The sequence below is a fragment of the Atta colombica genome, unplaced genomic scaffold (genome assembly GCF_001594045.1).
Source record: "Atta colombica isolate Treedump-2 unplaced genomic scaffold, Acol1.0 scaffold228, whole genome shotgun sequence".
Classification (NCBI taxonomy): domain Eukaryota; kingdom Metazoa; phylum Arthropoda; class Insecta; order Hymenoptera; family Formicidae; genus Atta; species Atta colombica.
This window is the reverse complement of record NW_017259325.1, coordinates 370,128-386,096: the sequence shown is the minus strand read 5'-3', so window position 1 is coordinate 386,096 and position 15,969 is coordinate 370,128. Positions and strand designations below refer to the sequence as shown.

At 33.0% G+C, this 15,969-nt stretch overlaps 1 protein-coding gene across 1 annotated transcript in view; it reads left to right on the top strand.

Moving 5' to 3' along the window:
- Window positions 1–1,919: 1,919 nt before the first annotated feature.
- LOC108688347 (potassium voltage-gated channel subfamily KQT member 1) overlaps window positions 1,920–15,969 on the top strand; it is a 38,042-nt gene continuing 23,992 nt past the window's right edge. The window contains exons 1-2 of the mRNA XM_018194579.1: window positions 1,920–3,080; window positions 6,361–6,910. Coding sequence (XP_018050068.1) covers window positions 2,768–3,080; window positions 6,361–6,910 — 863 coding nt within the window. The 5' untranslated portion in view covers window positions 1,920–2,767. The remainder of the gene's footprint in view (window positions 3,081–6,360; window positions 6,911–15,969) is intronic.

The window sequence follows — 15,969 nt, the reverse complement described above, 5'->3', positions numbered from 1 at the left end:
AGAGAGAGAGAGAGAGAGAGAGAGAGAGAGAGAGAGAGAGAGAGAGAGAGAGAGAGAGAGAGCCAGGAGGGAGAGAATAAGAGAGAGATACTTTTTTTGCGAGTTCATCAGTGAAGAGATCGAGGAAGATTGTTCCACAGCTGACCTCACGATGAACGTATATTGTGATAGACCATTAAAAAAATCGTGAAATATATAAAATAATCGAAGGCTTACGAAAAGGGATTTGATAGAAACGAATGCATTCTGACCATAGAGAAAAATGATTATTGAAATCGTCATTTAAAAAGAAAATTATTCGTCGTGGAGAATATTGAAAAAATTGAGCTACCGACACTTTGCGCGAAGACTGCAAGCGGAGTAATTTCTTGGAGTTCTTGAAAAATTACTTTTTTCTTCAACTCGGTTTCTTCAACTAAACTTGACAGTACATATATACACGTGTGTGTACTCGGACAATTTCGTTGAGCGCGTGCAAGTAATCCGTGCCGCTTAATCGCTCTTTATCGTGGAGCTTTAACTCGAGCTAATTGCAAGATAAATCTGTGAGATCATGAACACAGCAAGAAATGATTTCACTGTTAATCGCAACATATATGAGCACTGGATAAGTTTCCGGTGAGTGAATCAAGAGGAATCCGAAAAGCCAACCGTAATCAATCTTGTTACGAAAGGCTGTAGATGCTTCCGCTTGGCACCCGATAATTTCGGAAACTACTGCGATTTGACAAAATCATTGTATTCGCAGCTAGACGCGACGAAACTTAATTAAGATTATACACGTGTTTAAAATGCATCGCGCGTGAATGACATGATATGGGCATGCCAATGTTCGCGTCGGAATTGTCGGATCTCGCGGCATTACTATTGTATGAAATGTCGGAAAACGTTGTTAAGATAAACATTGTTGATTCTATTTTCGTGGCCGCTAGACAGCTAAAAGTTTTCCCAATGCGGCTTTGGTGGTGTTAAGAAGGATTAAGGTTTGTCTAACGATGCGTCAATTCCCTTGTGCACACACATCAGTGATCCTCTGTGATTTCGCGTTACATCCTAAGAGCAATAAACGAAGCAATCATAAAGTGTATTAAGGAAAGCAGTATTATTCTGCGATTAATCTGCGATTTGCTTCCTCAGAAAGAGAATCGGCTATGCGTATTTATAAAGAAATAATTTTGGGATTGAAAAATCATTGATTGTTGAAGGCTTCTATTTTCTGTTAAGAAGAAAATTATCAAAATTTGGTATGAATAAATAATAAGAAAGATTAAAAAATAGTAAGGACGTTAAATAGTAATATGTTTGAGTGATTGGTAAGGAATTGCGAGCAAGTGCTTTCACAAATTTCGTTGTACTATATGAACATTTTAATGGAGACAGTAAGTCTTATCACGGTTGTGCTATTGTGTGGAACATTTTAGAGAAGCATGAAACAAAGTCTTTTTATTACGAGATAAAATTCTCAGTAGTTTTTGGAAAGAATGACAAGTGGGTGAAAAGAAAAGATCTCGGTGAATGTAACGACAATGAACATCAAAACCATCGGAGATACTGAGAGGAACGATGATATGACAAATATATTTTGCGACGTAGCTTAACGATTGTTCGCGTACAGAGCGGAGAAAGAGAGACTTAAATAGAAAGGAGACTTGAGGGAATTAAGGGAATTTCATTACCGTATTAGTCTGAATAAATACTCGAAGGATTTCCATAGGTAAGATCGATCGTGAGATTCCAGTAGTCTGCTCGCGTTCGACATCCATCTTCCAGAGAACGAGGAGATTTCCGAGTCTTTCACCCTTCCGACTCTTTCTGCCTTCCTTCTCAACTTTCTCATACTATCTTTTTCTTTCACTCTCTCTTTCTCTTTCTCCGCTACTGTCTCTTCTTTCCTCTCGCCTATGGCGCATTTCCAAATTTTCCTCTCCGAGTTGCTTGAGAAGTTTCAGTAACTCACGTCATCTCGTAGACATATTATGCATAACCCGGCTGTCGAGTACCCGCATCTGACATCCACGATCGTTTCACGTCTCTCGAAAGTAATAGCTTTGGCAAATACGGGTGATTCTGTTACGAGAGTTGATTCATCCTGTGAAATCGAGCAGAACCAACGAGGGAAACGCGGTGATCCGTAAGACTTACGGAAGGACGGAGACATTGGTTAAAGGGACACGAATTCGTACGATAAATGCCAATAATGAGAGCGTAAACGTGTGAAAGGCAACTTTGAAGACAATTCAATGTCCGCTGATTGGAAACTTGTCCGTATCGTCCATTGTCGAGAACATTGATGAGCATTTCCGAGAACAGCAATTAATGATGATGAATACGAAAGCGTATATCGCGCTACGTCTTAGACGCGATCAACAATTTCGTCGACGACGACCAGGTCGAATAATTCTATTGACGATATCTGCGCCGTGAAAGAAATAATCTTTTACGAGAGAAATCCTTTTAGGAGCACAACCGGTTGAATCTCTCTTTTTCTCTCGTATCGATAGCGATGAAAATTTTAACGCGATAAGATGGGCAAAGCAAATTGTGCCGTTGATGAATAATTTACAAAGGAGCAACGTATTGCGAAGATTAGACTATTAAACTTCCAACAGTGTACTACGCAATATTTTACATCCTAGGACGATCTTTATGGTGAACGAGGATTTCGGTGACTTGTGATTTCGGAGACCATGGACAAGCCGCGTAATCGGGCGATCGACCGGCAGACAAGGAGCCGTTCATCGATCATAACCGGAAAGTTGGAGCCGGGATGCTGCACGCCGTTATGTTAGGTAGCGGTCCAGGACGGGGGAGACGCGAGTGGTATCCAGGATTTTATCTCCAACGTCGTCGTCTTGGCTGTAGGATGAATCGCGGCGAACAGGAGACTCTCTTCCGGCAAAGCCGACAGATCACACGGATCGTACCTTCCCGCGAGGACCTCGTTTTGAGTGTCCTCAAGTCGCCAATCAATCAACAACAGCAACAGCAACGACAACAGAGTCGACATCCATATCAGTCACACACCCAGGGTCACTTTAACTGCCAGGGTCATCCAAATAATAGGAAGTGCAGTCATTTAGGTATACGAGACTGAAGCGTTGTTCTCGTAATTTTCAACGTGATTCATGTATTCATTATATGTGTATATTATCGCACAACTCTAAGTAATCTCGCGAAAAAGCGTGACGTGGATAACCATTATTCTGGGTCACGTTGCATTTGTTGCACGTCATGGAATATTTATACCGCGGTTTGTCGGTCGTTTTGTCAATGTGGTTTAGCGAATCGACTGTGATTAACTGAAATTCTCTCTCTCTTTCTCTTTCTCTCTCTCTCTCTCTCTCTCTCTCTCTCTCTCTCTCTCTTTCTCTGTAAATTCCAATTAGTTCTGTGAAGGAAATAAAGAATCTCTCAGTTAAAATACATTTCGAGTTAATGTAATATATATATATACACACGGAAGCGAGAATAATTAACAAAATTCTATACGTAGATGAAATATAAATCAGTTTTAAATTAAATGTTAAAAAGAAAATTAAAAGATTAAATTTGTTATGAATAAAAAAAATATGTTTGCTATACATATTTATGTAACTATTCATTTAAATAATTACTGTTTTGCATTTTCTAGTATATTATGATCTTGGACCATTTATAGGAGTAATTTGAGAGCCGTGTAAAACCGTATTAATTAAAAATTGCATTTCTTTCAGTGGCTTTTCACTAAAGAGAACTTGTATGTATTCCGCGGTGTTAATTTATATATTCTTCTGAATTAATGAAAACGTCGCATGTAGCAATATGAACGTCGCAGTAATTTGAAACAGACCGTTTTTTGCAAAATGCGTGTAAAAGGAAAATGCAACATGACTAAAACGACGTATGCAACACGTATGCATATATTTTTGCGCGTGACAGACGAATATTAGATATATTCCTTTCAGCCGGAAACGTGTAGCTCGTGAATTTTCGCGTGGCTTAACAGAGAAGCGGAATTGCGAAGCCAGACTTGCTCGATTAGTGAGTGAGTGAGAGAGAGAGAGAGAGAGAGAGAGAGAGAGAGAGAGAGAGAGAGAGAGGGGAGGGGGAAGGAGGGAGGGAGGGAGGGAGGGGAAGGGGATATGACAGTGTCTCTTAGCTCGATACTCGAGGCTCGACACGATTGAATCTGTTCATGTGACGGAATTTTTATCTCGTCGTCTGAAAAGAAGAAAGAAACGACGAAAGATGTGAATGTTTTTATAAATAGAGCTCTACAGACAATTCATTCGCGTTAATGTACAAGCACGCGAGTCGGATTTGTGGTTTCTATTGTTCCGCCTTCCTGATAATTCTACTCTCCTCCGTCCTGTCGTACACAGGATAGATATTATATATATATGTTTTTTTTTTATAACGCTACATCATATTGCAGTATAATATTTTGTGTGTAATTATCAGTAATTCTCTTTGCAAGGTGTTAAACTTATTATATTTCACGGAAATCATATAAATAGTCAATATTTTAATATTGTAGTAAATTTTTTCGTAAAAATAAACTCGTGACTTTTTTGTCGAGAAATAAAATTGACGTTTTATTCTGAGTAACTAATGATGTAAATATTTTCTGAATATAAAAATTTTTAATGTATTAAAACACTTTAATATTTATGAGATCGATTAAAGTATGTGTGCGCCATTGACCTTTGTACAGAGGCTGTTTATACAGTCGCCGATACAGCATGACAACCGTAATATGGAAAGACGTGAGAAAAACGCATATGTACAATATTGATGTTTCGTTATTTCACTATCAATGTTAATCGCGGCAAATACTCTTTTTAATATTAAATGCATCTCTTCTATTTTTCGTATAAGACATTGCAACCAAATGATTCTTTTTTTTGGCACGATCTTCTCGGTTTTTCAATCTTGCCGTTTGCCATTAGGAATAAGAAATTTTTATGACAAGTCATTCATTTCAAAAAAAGTTGAAGTAAAGAACTTGGAACTGCGGTAATTGTGCTTGCTACTTCATCTTTTAAAAGGAGCACTCTTTTTGCGACTATTAAATGTGAAACTTGAAAATGATGACAATTATAATGAAAATATTTTTATTCTATTAATATAGCATTAAACTTGTTTAATGAAAAGATACAAAAATATTTTATTTAATTACATGTAAATTAAATAATAGTTGTTTTTTTTTAAGTAAAAAATAAAATATAGAAAATATAGATCAATATTTTAAACGGTTTAGCTGGGTCTTAAGTGCTTGTATGAATTCTGTATGAATTTATATACAATGTATGTCCTTTAAAATGCATGCCGAAATGATTTTTCGGTCTGGAAACGCAAACTCTACTAAACTACCGCAGTAATATCACGAGTTAAATTGATTAGCAATTTAACAATTTGATTTTTTTCATCTTAATAATGCTGGATGATGTATTAAAATTTGTAAATAATTAATTCTTATTGCGAAAAATATTACCTCAGCCGGGAATCCGAGAAAAAGCATCAAATTGTTAAATTGCTATTCAATTTAACTCGTGATATTACTGCAGTAATGTAGTAGAGTTTGCGTTTCCAGACCGAAAAATCATTTCGGCACGCATTTTACATTTTACGTAGTATATAAATTCATGCAGAATCATACACTTCAGATCCAACTATATTGGTTAAGACATTGATTTCTACAGATTGTGTTTCTCACATATATGATCCTCTAAGATATAAAAGACAAAATACGAAATATAAAAGAAATAAAAATTGTCTGACTAAATATAAACACAGAATTACAGAACTTTAATCAAAGTTCCGTTTAAATTACTTTGTTGTTTGTAATTTTCACATCATTCTCTAAAATGTTTTATTCAGAGGAATGCATTTAATAACAGATGTTCTTATCGATCCTATTTCGCAAATAAGCTTCTTGATCGCAGGCGGATTTTCGTGCGCATTACAGGATGGAATATTACTCCGTGGTTCTCCAGTGGTTAGAATTGCAAATGCTTCTGGCCGCATCAAATATTTGATAATCTCCGCACGATGACTGATCTATCTATTTGTTGTCGGTGATGCATCCAAGGTTCATCAATTGAATTCTCTCATTGATGATCATCTCGAAAATAAAATCAAATTATCCATTCGTGTAGATTTAGAAATATGTCATTGATATTATATTATATACATAACAGTTAAAACTGTTTTTCTGCTTCGCGACGTATGAGCAACAATCCTCAATTTGAATGAGAAAAGTGACACATTTTATCGCGTCAATCTGGAGCCTCAAGGATCGAGTAACGAGTCGATGTCGTAATCGCGGCGCAATCTCTGACTCTCAAGCTTGGCCCCAATGTCAATCCTGGAAATGCCCAGGTGACAACGAGAGTCTTCCACGAAGCAAGGACCAATGCTCTAGGCACGCCGAAAAGCGATGCAGCGCCGCAACCGCCTACGCTGCTCTTCAGGGTAGCGAAGACGAGCTCGTGGCCGAGCAGGGTCTTGAGGCGGAAGACATCGCGTTGAAGACACCTGGCAGTGAGACCGAGGACACCGAAGACAACGCGAACGCGGAGGAATCGCGTTCACCCGCGCGTCGTTTCACTTTCTTACGTCGCTTCCGTTCACCGCGCTTCGGCGAGGCGCATCATAAGCGGGTGCCGACGCCCATGAAACGGAAATACCGTCGCAAAAAGAGCAAGGAGGACATCATTGATGATGAGGTTGCTGGCGCCGAAGAAGAACCGCCGAGTCCTGATCAGACCGGCATGCCCGATCCTTATTACCCGATCTATCTGCCGATCGATCAAGCCTTCAAGGCCAAGTACGTGTTCCATCATAAGAGGGGCAAGACTTTTCAGGAGCGCCTCTACGTATTCCTCGAACATCCCGGTGGTTGGCTGTGTTTTGTCTACCATTTCGCTGTGTGAGTATTCTGCACTTCCGTTCGAGCAGAACGACATTATTTCTTACATTCTGCAATTAACATGTTTTCCGACATTTCTTACGAACGATTTGTAAAAATACGAATTTACATACATTTGTTCACTATCAAGAGCTAAATATTAATTAGAAAATACGAATATAAAATGCTACGTCAGAGACTCCTCCTGTTTCCGTTCTTCGCGCAGCATCGATTTTGGCGTCGCGTCGTGGCCTTTGACACCTGGCGTGCCCCAAATCCTCGACAACGTTGAGGACTTCCCCCGTCTGCAATCGAACACTTGCTCGAATCAGTCTATCTATCGGGCGCAATCTTTGATTTTTAATCGGAAAACAGATACCTCTTCTGGGCTTTATTTTTGGGCTCATCATTTTGGCCTGATTCGAAAAACAATATAACAAACAATATAACGTCGATAGTTGAATATATCCTGAGAATATTCGCTTTCGATAATATCGAGAATGTCAGTAAAATATATTCTTCCAAGACAACTGATATCAACTTTTACATTTCCATCGTCGATACAAGGAATTTGCATTTTAACTAACTGTTAAGCGATAAGATCTATAACTTGAAATATTATGATTTCTTTCGCATCTTATAGAAGTTGGTTGAAATGTTATACGTGTAGCATTCAATTTTTATCAGTGAAAAAGCTGTTATAATTTTTAATTTTTTAATTTTTACTACAGAAAATATTATACTGATTTTTTATAATTTTACAGGTATAATTTTACAGGTTTAATTTTTATAATATTCTTAACTTATTACACACTATATCTTTATTAAACAGTTGCTAATTTAATCTTTGCGGAAATAATAGTTTATAAGATATATTATTTATATGAGGCCAATAGGTTTATACTGTTATATTATATTTAATATTATAATATATTCTATTGAAAAATGCGGACAAGTTTAAAACTTCTTGAAAAGCAAAATATGGAAGAAAGAATCCTACATAATATTTCACTTTTTTTGCATTTGAATATTCTGAGAACGCATATATATGTATGAATAACTTTACAGGAATATCTAAATATGTATTTGTGATTGTATATGAAAATTTTCATTGTGATGATGCGATAAGATGATAAAACCGATTAATTTTGTCAGAAAGTTCTTTTTGAAAATAATACGCTTCTATTTCCATACGTTAAAAATATTTACAATGCTTCAAAAACATTCTCATTATATATCTTTGTATATTTTTGTCCCATTATTGTCTCAGAAAATTATATCAATTGTTAGTTTATGTAACATGATATCTTACAGGAAGTGGAAAGAATCTTTTTCACATAAAAACTTGATAAGGAAAGATCAATCAAAGTCAATTGCAGTGTATTATAATGTTGCATATTGTATTCCGTCGTATTATATCCTATTTTTATCCAAATTATTTTTATTCATCATTCAACTTTGCAGATTTTTTTCGACTTTTATATATTTTTTTACATTACATGAGTGTGTATTTATAAAAAAATTAGAATAATCTTAGGATATTAATAAACAACATTGCATGTACATTCATTGTGCTTCGGTTTCATGTCATGCAAACGTATACATTGGCCAGCGAAGTACATCTATTGCTCCGGCAGGCATCATCCACTGAAAAATTTCGCGGATTCGTGCATTATTCAATAGACTGTTTTTCATTTCTTTCAAACTGTCGCCAAGCACCGCAGCCTTTTAAATAATTCATTATCAAAACAAAACGCGGCAACGTATCCACGAAACAAATCGATCGTCACGAATATACCTAAGTTTTCTCGCTTTTTTTTTCATCTTGCCGACACTTTTCATTTATTTTCGTTTAAATTTGGATAAGAATGATATAAAGTGCGAGAAATTGAAGCCATTAACATTTTATTTAGTCCTTTATTTTGTTTTATATCTTATACAGTACTCTCTTATTAATACTTTAACATCATACACTTTTCGTGTATTATTTTTTTTAATGTCAAAGTCTTTGGTCTTCATTTGGACTTCTTTTTTTAATAAGAGTAAAGATAATAACAATCAAAAATATAATGTGCAAGAAATACAACACTTTATATGCTTATAAATAAATTAGAATATTTTTATCAGAGTAACTATATTTTTTATGTATCTAAAATCGAATCCAAGATATCTTTGCATTGTGTGAAATACATATGATAAGATCTACTTAAAGTTATAGCTAATTTACAAATTCGCACAATTTTCTCGAAAAATTATAATCGAATTTAATGGAGATAAATATGTTAATAATAGATAATGTGTACTAAAATTCTTTTGCACGTCTTATTGCAACACGCAGGATTTCTTGATAATATGCCGCTATTTTTGACGTAAAAGTCAAAACGCTATACTCGGAAATTGCCACGGAAATTGTCTTTCATTTTGTACCCGAGATACTACTTATTATGTCGAACATGCCATTCATTTCTGGAAACATATATTCATTTTTCCTGCATACTGAAAATATCAATATAATTTGTTTTTACAACTATTTCTTGAAGCTGCATATTTTTTTGCGTTTACTTTGTTTGTTTTAATATCTTGTTTGTTTTAATATTTTAACTTTAAAAGTAACAACAACCTAAAAGCATGATTAGGTTTATTAAACCAGTTATATAAGAAACAGTTATCTGGCAATTATTCTACACAAAGATTTTTTTTTAACCTTTTTAGCCATATTTTTACCTTATAAAAAAATTTTTTATATCAATTTTTTTATTATCAATAACTTTGAAGTATGTATGCTTGTAGATTCGGTATTTAAAAATAATTTTACAAAGTATCGCTGCATTTTTCATACTAACGCTTTCATGAAATAAACCTAAAGCTTATAATCCTTTCTTTCTAAAATCTAATGATATGAAGAAATAAATTTTTAAATTTTTCGTAAACTCGTCGATCGTATTCGATTGTTACATGATCATAGCGAATAGTCTTCGTGCGGCTTTAATGCAGCATCGTTTATACAATCGTTAGATAGCCGACTAATGAAGTTGCGCTGCACGAAACGCCGCAGTAAATATTTAATTGCTTGAGTAATCCTATCGATTGGCTTTACGGTACCTGTTATTATCTATTATCGTACTATTATTAATCTGATGTTAATGTAATCGAGGAGGGAGAGAGGATAACAGTAAAAAGTATAAGAGTCATTCAATCTTGAGAATCTTGAGAGAGAAAGAGAGAGAGAGAGAGAGAGAGAGAGAGAGAGAGAGAGAGAAACTCTGCTGCAATGAGGAATTTACCATTAGTTCTATATTGAATTGAAGCTGAAAATATAATAAATAGATTACACTCAGTGATTGAATTCACAATTTTTACTTTATTAATTTCAATTACTGTACAATAAAATAAGATTAAATTTTCAGAAATATTAGATCAAGAAAGATTTAAGAATCTTAACTTTATATCACGTTTTTTAAAACGATTTTATTTTATATCTTATACAATATATTGTACAGTACTCTCTCATTAATACTTTAACACTATGTGGACTTTTTGTGTATTATTATTTTTTTTAATGTCAAAGCCTTTAGTCTTCATTTGGATTTAATTCTTTTTTTAATAAGAGTAAAGATAATAATAATCAAAGATATTTTAATTAATTAATGTGCAAGAAGTACAACATGCTACTTTATATGCTTATAAATAAATTATTATTATTAATAATTATATTAATTTAATTTAAATCTTTAATCTTAACTTTCATTGTTGCAATTTTAAATTATAAGTAATTTTTTCTGAAAAATACAATTATCAGTTTGTGAATTTCAAAACGCCAGTTAAATGTGATATAAGCGTATCTTATGTGATGTTAAACGATAAAAGAAATTTGCCCTGTTAATAGAGGTAATTCTAATTCGACTGGCCTACTTTCAAACGGGCGTAAATGGCAGCATGTTGTTAGGCCCAATGCATATGCAAACTATTTGCGTGTGGCCTGTTATTTTTAGATGAGAATCGCACGCGCGCGCGCAAACTGATATATCGATATCGCATATAATGATGCCCATGGAGATTACATATCGTGCCTTGGAAGGTTGTTATTAAATTTTTCAGTAATTTGAACGATCAGAAAGCGCGAATCTTGACAATGAAATCAAGCGACTAGGAAATCACAATCAATTTGCTTAGACATCGACTAATCGTAAATCGATAAATGAAACATGCGCGATATGCGCAACTTATTTACAATAATTTAAAGTACAGGGCATAATTTTACAAAGTTATATAAATGGTCAAGCAAGAATTGATTTTCAGCGAAATATTACCTTTGACCTTTCCATTTTTTTTTTTCAGGAATGACAGGAGAATTACGCCGTAATTCATCACACGTGATATTGTATTATTTAGTCTCTTCATCAATGAATTACAATTACATTTTTTTTCAATTAATTTATTTTATTACAGGTACAGTGTACCACATGCGTAAATGTAAATTCAATTTTCGTGAGAATGATTAATGCGTAGATATTTATCTGCGCATATCGAGCAGTTCGCACGATCAGAGAAGTTTATTCCGAGCCCTCGGAGATCCATTTGTAATTAAACCGCGAGTATGAATAAATGATGCGACATAATGTGACACTATTGCTGTAGGAGTCATACACGCACGTTGTATCTTCCTTCGATCGCATGTAGGTTAATTGATACACAAGGAATGCACACACTCAATCATTTTATACATGTTTAGCCATAATAACGTGCCATCCATTGACATGTATAAGTGTTCATATTGATAATTATAGATTTTGTCACAGCTTTTCAATTCAACAAAGTATCCTATAATAAATTACAATTCTATAAATTCTACTAAGTATCCTATAATAAATTCTGTTTTTTTCCGAGATATTGTTTCTTCATATATAGAGTTTTCTTAAACGATCAAATGTACGATGCGTTTACCTTTTATAAAAATCTAGAATCAGAGAATCTCTTTCTATTTGAAGAATTCAAGATATTTTCATTCAGAGAATTTTGTCGTAATTCAAAGATTTTTATCTTTAAATTATCTCTCAAAATGTTTTCTTTTTTCACAAATAGTAGTAAGTCTTGTTTGAAATTTTTTTTAAATCTTCAGATAAGATTGACTTAGGTTTAGGAATAAATTTTGTTTCATTTTAAAAGATTCTTTTTAATCTCTTCTTTCGTATTTATTCTGTTTTCTTTTTGTATTTTTTGGAAGTTAAAAAATGAATTTTGCGTTGTTACTTATTTTATTAAAGTTTTTTTTCTTTCCTCAATTCTTCTTCAAGTCTGACTAAATAAATAACTTTTAATTTTTTTCCTCATAATAAGTATATAAATAAAAAGAAGACCAAAAATCCAGATGATAATTATCTATTAAAATTAATAATCTATTTTAAATTTGTATTTAAAAACTCCAACGTATGTTTAAATATTTGAACCGAAAATATCTGAAAAATTAAGAAATTTTCAGATAATTTTTTTAGATATAAAAATATATCTGTTTTATTACGCGACACATGTACAAAACAATTCAACAACAAAATTAAAAAAATTAATTGCATATAAAACAAATAAGGAATTCTTTAAAGTTCGGCGATAGGTTGAATTGTTACTTTGCGTTTTACTCAACGGACATTCCCGTGACTTTGGCATTTCCACAGCCAAACAAAAAGCATGCTATCCGCGAATAGCGAGATGTCCGACACTCGACGGAAGATGGATGAGTTCCTAGCGATGCTCGGGGAAAAAAGGAGGAATATATTAGACAATTATCATAGTAGGTCGATGAAGGTGACCCGTGTAGCCACGAAGTGCTGTACATACGTCGGAATTATAGGCCCTCGACACGCCATCTTAAAGAATTACCACACGGCGGAGGCCGTATGCTTTCGTTAATGCCGCGTACTCGTCTCATTGCTTAACGAGGTAACGCTCAATAATAAATTACTTGTACAAACAACGAAAGTACCGATCGATCGTGAGATCGTATAGCAATTATCGGTCCCGTTCATGGCCTCGTATATGCGGGGTTTGTTTTGCTGTTTCACATCTTTTTTTTTTTTACGTTATTATGGTTCGTGCGATGCACAGCATCGATAAGCAGCTGATTAAGATATTCACAATAAGGATTTAAAAAATTGACCGAGAAGATAAAAAGCAAATTTTTCCACACTAACAAATAAAGTTTCAGAAATGTTAGATGCCGATTTTTTTCAAAATTTTTACAATTCTTATGACAAAATAAGAAGAAATCTGTCATTAATTTTAGCTCAAATTGCATCTATTTATTAAAAAAAAAATTTTTTTATTTTTTATAAATACCCGATTTTTATATATTTAAAACAATATTTCTTATAAATAAATGTCATCCGATATTTTGAAGCTCGATACACATTTAGATTACATAATAACGATTTAGTTAGTTTTATTGTTTTGATTTTTTTGTTTTATGAGTTAGGATAATATTAATCCAGATCAGCTCCCAGCTATCTTTCTGTAAGAAGTTTTTTTTCATGAGAATCTTAACTATTTTTAATTATTATTTTGGTGTTCTATATATGTGTATCGAACTTCAAAATATCGGGTGTATATTTATTTATAAGAAATATTGCTTTAAACATATAAAAATCGGCTTTAACATGTAAAAAAAATTTTTTTTTAATAGACAGACGCAATTTGGGCTAAAATTAATGACAGATTTATTTTTATTTTGTCAGAAACAACTGTAAAAATTTTGAAAAAATCGGCTTCTGACATTTCTGAAGGTTTACTTGTAAGAGTTAGCGTGCAAGTGAATCTTGATACACATACGGATATCGCGATTCTTCTCACGAACACATTTGCGAAACTACATTTGCAATCGGAATTCGATATTATGCGCGACCTCAAATCTTGTTGTACGGAGATTATATTTTATTATTAAACATACGAAAGTACGCAACATAGTTACATGCATGTTTGAATATGCAACTAAATACATCAAAGAGCATTTGTTATTTAAAAACATAGTTCTCTAGAAATTTATGATTAAAATTCATAAAAAATTTTAAAAGAATGTAGAATTTATTGTTCACAGAAATTGTTTATCGAAATTATTTTTTGATATTGAATTAAATCTTTTATTAAACCGTCTAATATATACTTGTAATATACTTTTAATGTACTTTTATGAAATTATCTTTTACGATCTTTTATGAAATTATCTTTTACATTTATTCATAACGGGAAGTTTTTTTTATACAAGATTTATATTAATTTATAATTGTATATACAATACATAATAGTGAATTTATATTATAATATATTAGAAAATAAATGCGCCAAAATAATATTGGAAAATCTCGGATGTAATTTTTTTTCTCTTTCTATACATATGTATAGCACTTTAATATTAAATTTTTGATCAATTTCACTATTTTGTCAAAAAAATGATGGTTTTCGCAGTTTTTTACAATGATTTTATCTATTAGACACGATAATAATCGCGAATACATTGTCTATGAATATTTTTATATTCGTCGCGGAAAATATAAGCGACCTTGATCGATCGGTTGTATATATGTGTGTGTGTGTGTGTGTGTGTGCGTGTGTGTGCGTGTGCGTGCGTGCGTGCGTGTGCGCGCGCGTGCGTGCGTGCGTGCGTGTGCGTGCGTGCGTGCGTGCGTGTGTGTGTGTGTGTGTGTGTGTGTGTGTGTGTGTGTGTGTGTGTGTGTGTGTGTGTGTGTGCACGTACATATACTCGATAACGTTCTCTTACAAGTTCAAATATAAAATATCAAATATCAAATATAAAGTTATATTTTGCAACTAGTAAAGTATATGTCCAGTATCATGTCTGTGTAAGTTTGTCAAGTAATTTGTCAGTTTGATTAGACTTACTAGGTAATACCTATGTAATACAGTAGGTTAACGAATAGTTTATTCTAGTGGAAGAATTTAAGTAAGCTTAGCAGCACTTTTATTATTCAGAGTTAGAATTAACAATAAAGCAAAGTTTTAGTTCTGCTGAAGCAGAAACTGAAACATACATAGTCAATTTGTAATATACGTAATATATAGTCAAGAAATATAATAATATAATTTATGTCGCATTTTGATTATTGAATATTTGTTACATTATAATATGTTGGATTTGTTGTATAATCGATAGTTTAAGCGTATTATAATTACTAATGGTATTATAATTATCATAGAAGTTTAATACTGATCTGGATTAATGAAGATTTATTAATACAAATTTTATGCAACATAATATATTATGTACAATACATATAATATGTTTTAATTAGAATTTAAAACGTAACAATGACGTACGGACTTACTAAACGTACGGACTTTCCATTTTTAAAAGGTATAACAAATGAAGGAATTTAAAGCTAATAAGAGTAGAGGTTAGATAAGCACAAGTTGTATTGCGATAAACTTTTTTTACTTTGCGAGAAGATCGACTCTAAAATTATTGTATCTTTTTTCAGTTTATTTTGCTAAGATTATCTCTAATATCATGTTTATGTTACTGTGATGCTTCTCATGTATTCATATGAGAAATTAGATTCCATGCTTGCAGAACTTACAATGATGTTAGCGCGTTGATATGCTATACTTAACATTATACATATTATAGAAATTTGGAGATAAAAGCGCGCTTTTATCGATAAAAACATTCTGAATACAGACCTATATAAAGATTTAAAACTGAAAAAGTATTGGTTTAGGGATATCTATTTTTTTAGTGATTAAGCTTAATCATCAAGCAAATGTATCAACAAATCATCCAGCAGTTTTATATTATTTTCAATAGTAATACGAAAATTATCAGTCGAAAGTTGAAAAAAGAAAATGGCAGTAATAAAAATTTAAAGAATTATATTTTATAAATGTATATTTAATTGTAATATACAACAGTTCACGCTTTTAATAAACCGAACCGCTATTCCAGGTGAAAGAGAATCAAGTTTTGATTCTGTATTTGTTATAGAATCAAGTTTTGATTCTATATTTGTTATGTGATAGAAAGTTAGATTAAGACCCTGAAGTCGCTTTAGATGTAAATCTGATTTTAATGTACATAT